General features: G+C 44.7%; 1 protein-coding gene across 3 annotated transcripts in view; it reads left to right on the top strand.

The window, feature by feature from the left end:
• Nucleotides 1–1,355: 1,355 nt before the first annotated feature.
• The window catches only part of SLC46A2 (solute carrier family 46 member 2), an 11,685-nt gene continuing 4,472 nt past the window's right edge, over nucleotides 1,356–8,568 (top strand). Inside the window, exons 1-4 of one of the 3 annotated variants that reach the window (XM_006034131.2) lie at nucleotides 1,356–1,805; nucleotides 2,337–3,517; nucleotides 5,803–5,886; nucleotides 7,486–7,642. In XM_006034131.2, coding sequence (XP_006034193.1) covers nucleotides 2,440–3,517; nucleotides 5,803–5,886; nucleotides 7,486–7,642 — 1,319 coding nt within the window. In that variant the 5' untranslated portion in view covers nucleotides 1,356–1,805; nucleotides 2,337–2,439. Of the gene's footprint in view, nucleotides 3,518–5,802; nucleotides 5,887–7,485; nucleotides 7,643–8,568 lie in introns of all 3 variants that reach the window. The other 2 variants (XM_025216068.1, XM_025216067.1) reach the window with 2 other exon arrangements.

Below are 8,568 nucleotides of genomic sequence, written 5' to 3'. Positions count from 1 at the left end.
AGGCCTTTTGGCTGCACCAAGGGGCACTGTGGGCCAAGGCCACTGGGATCCCAGTTCAGATCCATGCTTCTGCCTCTTGAGCAATCCTGTTAAAGTTGAATTGGAGTCTGCACTGTCAGCATCATCAGGATTGGTGATTGCTCTCCATCTTCAGAAATAGCAAAAGCTGGAAGCAAGGTACAGAAGTCAGGCTAAACAATCCTTGTCTTTACTCAGTTTCTTACAGTTATAGACACCCCTTTTCTGTTAGGATTTCTGTCCTTTATTCAGGTACAGAGGTACCCCTTTACTCATCCTTGCAGCTATTTCTGTCTCCGTTTCACCTGTTTTTGTTTCTGAGATGGAAGAGATCTGGCAAAGCTCATCATAACAGCCAAAATGCCTCCAGCCCCGGGACATGATGACACAGAGCAAATTCCATTGGCAACTGGTCCCTCCTCACCTTGCACTGATCTCCTGTCAGCTGCATGTCTTGGAGCAAAAACACAACAACAGCATTTTGTAAGTGGAGCTCACCCGCACAATGAAACCCTGTGAAATGTCCCAGCTCCCCTCCTGACCTTCAAGGGCTTGGGCTGGATTTTGTCACAGACTGTGTTCATCCTACTCCTGCCCCTCCTTCTGGCAGTGCTGAGGTGTAGGAGAAAGGTGTTCAGTCTTGGCTGTTAAACTTAGTCATACCTATAATTAACAAAATGATTAAAGACTCATTCATTCCACTTTACTTGGAACTGGCAGGTACAAAACACCCCCTGCTTTTGTTGGTTTGTTTCTATTTATATTCCTCATGCACTGTTGCACCAGCGCCTAGGCACTGCCAGGTCCAGAGCTGGTTATGGCACTGCTATCAGTATCATATGAAAACATGTGAGTTCATATTAACATGATGTCTTATACTCTCAGTAACAAGGGCTGGTGAGAGCACGAGAGATGATCCATTCAACTGGACAGATAGCCAGTCATTTTCATCTAAATCAAGCATTCAAAGTATTGTCTTGCCAGACAAATACTTATGTGACAGGAGAACAGTCCTCTCCAATGGGGAAAATGAAGGTACATTTACACAGAACAAGCAGGTTAGAGAGGCTGAGCCAAAGCCCCTCATTGCTGACACTCGCCATCCCAACTAATAGAGCTACCACTACATGGTTACAGAAGGATGTAGACATTATTTTCTGCAGAACTGGAGCATGGGAGATTGAGGTTGGATTTTGGAAAGAGCCTTCTAACTATGAGGGTAGTTAAGCATAGAGCAGGGATCTCCCTGACGGGGAGCTTTTAAGTGCAGGTCAGACATTTGGTCTGGATAATCCTGGCTTGAGCAGGATTTAGGCTGGATGGCCTAGGTGGAAAAAAGGAAGGGGAACTCCAGGCAGGACTAGAGCACAGAGAAGGTCACAGACAACCTCTCTCAGTAGGAGACATGATCCACAGCTGCTGGGCTGAGCAAGACAAACAGTGAAAACCTTTCAGTGAGATGCAAGGTGAGCAGGGCGACAAGATCTTGCACAAGTATGAATGGTCTTCACAGCCCATGCCAGACCCTGCTCGTCAGCCTGCTTTTTACAATTGCATCACTGCTCCAGGTGTTTGGCCTACCAGAAAGTGGGTTGCCAAACATTTCCCATTCTCCCAGTCCTCAGTATCCTCTTACTCACCACTTGTAGCTCAACCTTTTACTTCTTACTCAACTTCTGAGGGCGGGAAACTATTTTTAGGATCTGCCTTTGTATATATCAGGACCTCTAGCTCTCCCTCCTGGATTTCCTACATCAGAGAAGCACAGAAAGTAGCTGCAGGGAAAGGTGAGGAGGCACGGCTAGACTTTGCTCATCTTGGTATGATTTGTTGTTCATATTGATTTACCTGTCTTTGGGGAGGGGTGAGTTTGGGTGGATAAGAGAATCTTGCTTTAAAAACACCAGCAATATACCTGCAAAGCTGGAGAGAGGCTGGGTGTAGTAGGGCAAGAAGGCATTTGGTGACCCAGTCTCAGCTCTTTTCACTCCCTGTTGCGAGAGGTAACCATCGCTTTGGGGAAGTTCCTTTTGTGCTGTTCACATCAGGGACGTGACAAGGCAGGGAAAGGATTATAAGACACAGCTAGGGCATTTTCACTTCCCAAAAGTGTGACACTGAAATTCCTTTTGAGCATGTGACCTCTTGAATTCATACCAGGAAGAGTAGCAGCAGCACCCAGGGAGGGGGTGTAATGAGGCATGCTGCTGTGGCATGGGCAGGGAGATGGCACAAATCAGGAGCAGTGTGTATGTGAAGAGGATACATCCTGGCAGTCAGAGTTGCTATCTCATGACTGCTTTTCTACTAATTTTCAGGCCTTTTTATCTGCCTTGTGTGTGTTACAAAGCAAGACGGCTAGACCTGTTTTCTCCAGGACATTTCCTCAGAGGAGGCCCAGAGGATTAGCCTGCAGACATCATGCTTGAGGTGATGCAAATACGGACCTGGATTGAGCCAGTGGTTGCTGGTGCCCAGGTAGCCAGCTCCTTCTATGACACAGGACTGCTGCTGGTGGTGAAAAACTACTACAACCAGACCAACTCAACCGCCCCAGCACATTTACTCGAGGACAGACAGCAGAAAGCAGTCTCTAACTTCTACATCATCTACAACTTGGTCCTGGGCCTAAGCCCCTTGGTGTCAGCTTATGGCTTGGCGAAGCTCGGGGACAGAAAGAACAGGAAGATCACCATCTGCTTGCCTCTCCTGGGCTACCTGGTCTCTAGGGCCCTTCTGCTCCTTTTGATCCTGCTTGAGTGGCCAATTGAGGTGATGTACGGAGCTGCTGCCTTAAATGGCCTGACCGGAGGCTTCACTACTTACTGGGCGGGTGTCATGGCTCTAGGGTCACTAGGCTCCTCAGAGAGCAGGAGGTCTCTGCGGCTTATCATTATCGAGTTGATCTATGGGATGGCAGGCTTCTTGGGAAGCATTGCATCTGGGCACATCTTTGTCCATTTCAACCTCAGCTACCGCCAGGGCACCGTGCTTGTGGCTTGCAGCATTGCCTGCTATGCCTTCTGCCTCACCTACAGCCTCTTTGTCCTTAGAGTCCCCAATGTGGAAGGTGCCCAGCCAGGTTTGACAGATAACAGCAAAGCCAAGGATGTAAATCAGCTTGACAGCCCACTGCCACCTGATGAAAGGACTGTAGGGAATTGGGGCTCCTGTGAGAAGGAAGGCCACACACCTGTGATGCCCTCAAAACTCATCATCGCCATGCTCTTTGTGGGGGCTGTCATGTATGACTTAGCGGTTGCGGGAGGCATAGATGTGCTCCAGCTTTTTGTACTCAAGCAGCCTTTAAGTTGGAATGGGATTCAGGTTGGCTACGGCAATGCTGCTGGCTACATGATCTTCCTCACCAGCTTCTTGGGAGTGTTTTTGTTCTCCAAGTACTTAAGGGACACTACCATGATCACGATCGGCATACTGTCTTTCAGTACTGGCAGTCTCATCATGGCCTTTGTGCGAAGGACTTTCCAGTTCTACATCGGTGAGTTAAACTGCTCTCTGTAACTGGCTGCAGCCATGGGATATGAACGCTGATGATTTAATATGCCATATGTTGCCAGACAGGCTGAGAAAGGCAGTGGTTGAGGGGGTGGGGGAGGAGGATTTTTAACTGGTCTGCTTCCTTGTAGGATGAGGCACAGGGTTGTTTATTCCACTGAAAACCTCAGAGCAGGAAATGCTGGGCATTTGGGGGTGAAATTCAAACTTGCTTCCAAAAGAAATCTTCCAGCCTGAGTAAATTATTCACCCACACAATCTTTCCTAAGGATTTAACCATCAGGGAGCCAAAACTATGCTCAGTGTGAGAAATTGCATCCTCTTCTTCTGCCTCTCCCTTTCTACACGCACAGTATTTTCACAGCCATCTTTGCTCTCATGAACAAGGGGGTTCACACCTCTAGCAGGTGGCCAAAGGAGTGACCAAAGCAGACCTATGACCCCTTTCTCAGATGAAGGCAGGCCTGTGATCCTAAGCTGCAATTCTCAAGCCCTCAGCTAACATTTAGCACAGGTGTAGCTCCTCACATCTAAGTGTTTGGTTCAGGTCCCTCTTTCCCCGGTCTCGTTGTTGGATTAACATTGTTAAACCCCATGTTCCAAGTCTGAGGAGGGGTTAGAGCATTTTAGCTATCCATTTTTTAAAACATCTTGTGTTTGTTTTAAGCACTAACTCATGCTCATAACTTTTAAATAGACTCTGTCCCACTTAAATATGTAATTAGTGCACAGTGTGTAAGAGTTAAAATCCTTCGCAACTGTGAACGTAAGCCAAACAACTTAACTGAGAAACTATGTGAACTATTGCTTTGCATAAGAGCTAGCCTTAGGCAATGATGATGAAAAGTTTGCTTACTCTGACAAAGATGAAATAGAGGCATCTAGTGTCTTGTGTTCGTAGAGCTAGATTCTTTAGGGGCAGAGAAAGGGGGAAGATGGAACACCGATTAGACATATGGCTAATAGAGAAATGTAGACATTTGAGATCTTGTCACATTTTAAAATACCAGCATTTTATCCCCCAAAATATTACACTGAAATTAAATGGACAGGGGGTAGACATGGCAATAGCCAGACCCCAAAACAGACAGGAACTAACTTGAAATCACGAGAAAACAGTCAGACAGGGATCCATGCAGTCCATCTAGTCCAAAGCCTGCTCAAGTCAGAATCAATACAACGAAGTCTGACATGTACTTAAAAGTTTCCAGGTCAGAGAGATTTCACAGCCTTTCTATGGAACCTGCTCTAGTGCTTAACTACCTTTTTAGGAAGAACCTTCTAACTATGAATCCAAACTAAATCTCTCACTCCAATTTTGCAGGAAAAAAAGACTATATCCTTGTGTAACCATGTAGTGAAACCTTATTTTATGAAGAAACAAAGGCCATGACAGGCAGCCCACACATTTCTTTGTTAGAGTATTCACACAACCATAGTATTGAGGGACAGTATGCTCAGCATGTCTTTTGTATCAATGCAAAATAATATGGAAAGACCACTGGAAGCCATTCCTTATGAAAAGAGGCCGGAGTATTAGATGTGAAGCTGAAAAACCAAAAGGTCAAGTGAGCCTTCTAGGTGGCTTTATTTATTCCACACATAAAGTGAAATCCACTTTGGGGATGAGGCTTTCAGAAGGGAAGACGACCAAAAGCACAAGTGCAGTTGGTTTAACTAGATTCCATCACTGACCTATGGTGCTGCTTGGATTGTAAGATGCTAATTACTTGTAGGGTGATAGCACCCAAGAACCCTAGGCCTGGACTATTACCCACACACGTTAGTGCTACACACAAGAGAAAAAGAATTCTTGCTCCTAAGGCCTTACAACTGGTTTGTCCTTCTACCAAAACGACAAACAAATGCCAGAGGCATCTCTCCAGTAAAGAAACTGAATAGAAAAAGCGATCTGGTGGTTCTAGTCCACTCAACTCGGTGGAACCATGCTCCACTGCAATGAGCGTTCACATTGTTGCTCAACTTTGCAGAGTAACTCTTTTAGCTGCCAACTGGAGCAGGCTTCTTCTTCCCACTGGACAACTGCTGGAATGGGACAAAAAAACCACACTGCATATTTTAAAATATCATAGGAACAAGTGAGCCAAATAAAACTTATGTAACAGAACCATACTGTACACTTTACTATATGAACTGCAGTAAATTGCTGTTGCTTGTGAACTCTATGAGCTGCCTGCTCTACAGGGGTAGAGCATTAGGGAGCAGGCTCTTTTAACAGGAAATAAGTCTTCCCTTTTATTGTTACAGCTCGGGCAGTGATGTTGTTTGCACTTGTCCCTCTACCAACCATCAGATCGGTGTTGTCCAAACACGTAGAAGGATCATCCTACAGTGAGTATACTGATTTCAGTGTTGGCTGGAAGCAAGGGGGGGTGTCTGTCAATTAGCACATTGTTCAAAAGCAAGTTAATGTGGTAATTGCTGCCAACTGCAGGCTGTATAATAAAATCATAGCAGTCAGAACCCAGGAAAGCCATCTGCAAAATTAAGTAAGTCGTTTTGTTCAGGACACCCTGCACAGACTTCTTCAGTTGCTTATCCACTTAAGACATCTCAAACAGTGCTTTCCCCACATGCTCTAGGAGATCACTGAACCGATGCATCCAGCTCAGAGAAGGGGAAGGAAATATTTAGGCAGTTCCATCACTGAACAAATTTGATGCTATAGGATGAACAGGGGGTAGAGTGGATCATCTCTGTCACCCTGTTCCCCTCCTGTTAGTGTCTTTTAGACCCCAGTGTTCAGCCACCACAGCCAGAAGGTTTATTATGACAGTTACGAGTATTATGCCATTTTAGTCTCGTTTTTACATATGTACTTTTTAGTTACCTTCCTGAAGAAAATTAGTGGGTTGTAGACATTCACACATGTAGCTTTGCCACCAAGTACAATGTCTAGCAAAAGTGATGCTTGTATTAAGCTCCATCTGGAAGGAATTTAGTAATTAAAGGTAAAAAGGTATGCATTTGAAGTTATCAATTAAAGCTACTCTAATTAACATGTAAATAACTCAAAACAAAGATATTTTTCATATAAAGCAGATGAACAAAAATGGCTCTTCCTTGATATAATAAAGTGAACCAGCCATTCCTGGATACTGTCTGTGTTCATCAGCATGTCAGATTTCAGTCATCCTTTTCTTACTTTTTCTTTTGAACTCCCACTTGGCTTCTCCACTTTGAATGAGTTAGTCATTCAACTGACTTTTTAATCAAACCTTTCCATTTGCACCTGATCCTAAGTTGTGGAGTTGTACTGTGCTGGGTTTTTGGTTTGACTCATTATCTAGCAGCTAAATTCAGACCCTGGGAGTATTTGCTATTGAAGTCTTATTTTAAGCCCCACCTCTGCTTATGAAACTAAATTTGTGTTCATGACAACAGCTCACTGTGAGCAGCATAATGACCTCTATGGAGGATTAAGAACTGGTTGGGGAGAAACTAGACTCTTGCTACATACAAAACAGCCCTTACTTAAGCAACCATTTTGCAGTTCTTCCACCTCCAAAGAACCAGCTGTAGTGTAGGACTGAAGCTATGGACAACCTTATGATTGATATACTAATAACCATTTGTATCTATAGCAAGTGCTATGGTGTAGCTGTTGCATTAGTTTGCTTATATTGCTATGGAAGAATACGAAGTCTCCTATAGGGACAAGTTACGTCCCAACAGCTCCTGTCAGCATCATTTGAAATTGATGCAGTTATTGAATCTGCCCATATTTAAAGCATCATTTAAGACAGGGCAGTTCCCAAGTGAGGATGGCTGCTTGCACAGTTTCCATGCCATCCAAAAGACTTTTCAGTAACTTTAGTAAGTCTTAGAAAATGGCCACATCAGTAACAGGGGTCTTCAGTCCACAGATGCTCTTTCAGTGAGTTCATATACACTTTGGCTGGTAGCAGTGACTTATCTGTTTGTTTACAGCAAAGGCATTTGTCCTGCTGCAGCTGGCATTAGTGATCACTGGAGTGGTGACATCCACACTCTACAACAAAATATATCAATGGACACTGGACTGGTACAGCAGCTTCTGTTTCATTTTGTCTTGCATCATCGGTTGCCTAAGTATCATCCCCATCAGGTAAGGAGTAGGAAGGTTTCAATTTGGAGGGATTTCCCCTTAAGGTGCCTTGCTTTAAAAAGGTGGGGGAATGCAAAGGGGTGGAAATAGGGCATGCATCCTTCTGCCTGTGAAGAAATGAATAGAGCTTTTAAGGGGATTTTGTTTGTTTGTTTTGAAGGGATCATTGCAGGGCAAAGGTAAATCAGAATTTTTACAGTAGCTAGACAGTCACCAAATGGAATGCAAGAGAGGCATGGCCATAAGTGACAGTTTTCATGCAATCTGGCCCCAGAAAGCAGTCTACAGCTGTGACCAAACAGAAGGGCATGGCTGCAGACTGCTTTAAAAGGGCCCAGTCCTGTGAACATCCAAACCTTCATTGCATGAGAGTTCAGACAAACATGCTCCAACACTGAGCGCATTCTGTAACTTGTGCCGGGAGCCCCAAGAACAAGCTCCCTCTGCTTCCTTTCCTTTCCCATCCTGCGTACCATGCCGGGGCTGGGCAGGGGGAGTGGCATTGCTGCAGGCTTGAAGCTGGAATCCCCAACTCCCAGACCAAACAGCAAGCTTCTGTTAAGCTCAGGGGAATTGCTGCAAATCATAATACTTCCTGCAAAGTGCTATGAGTTGCAATGGGGAGCTGCTCCTCTGTCTCTGTACCCAAGAAGAAGAGTTGAGAGAATGGATGCATACAGGAAGGATGCTCCAGCAACATTTTTTAAAATGGTCACTAAAAACTGTTAAACCTGTATTTGGAGAGAGCCTTGTTTTAAGTGAAGGAAGGGAAAGGATTTAAGCAAATATAAAATGATGATATTGCCTCAGACAGCAATCCTAGAAGAGCCAGATTTGCTGTTTCTGAGGTAACTAGGAAGTAAGGGGAGAGAAATTTCAAGTCACCTTTACACGAGAGAGAGAGAGAGAGAGAGAGAGAGAGAGAG

The sequence above is a fragment of the Alligator sinensis genome, unplaced genomic scaffold (genome assembly GCF_000455745.1).
Source record: "Alligator sinensis unplaced genomic scaffold, ASM45574v1 scaffold371_2, whole genome shotgun sequence".
Classification (NCBI taxonomy): Eukaryota; Metazoa; Chordata; order Crocodylia; family Alligatoridae; genus Alligator; species Alligator sinensis.
Note: the sequence above shows the minus strand (reverse complement) of the source record. Positions and strands in the feature narration are given on the sequence as shown.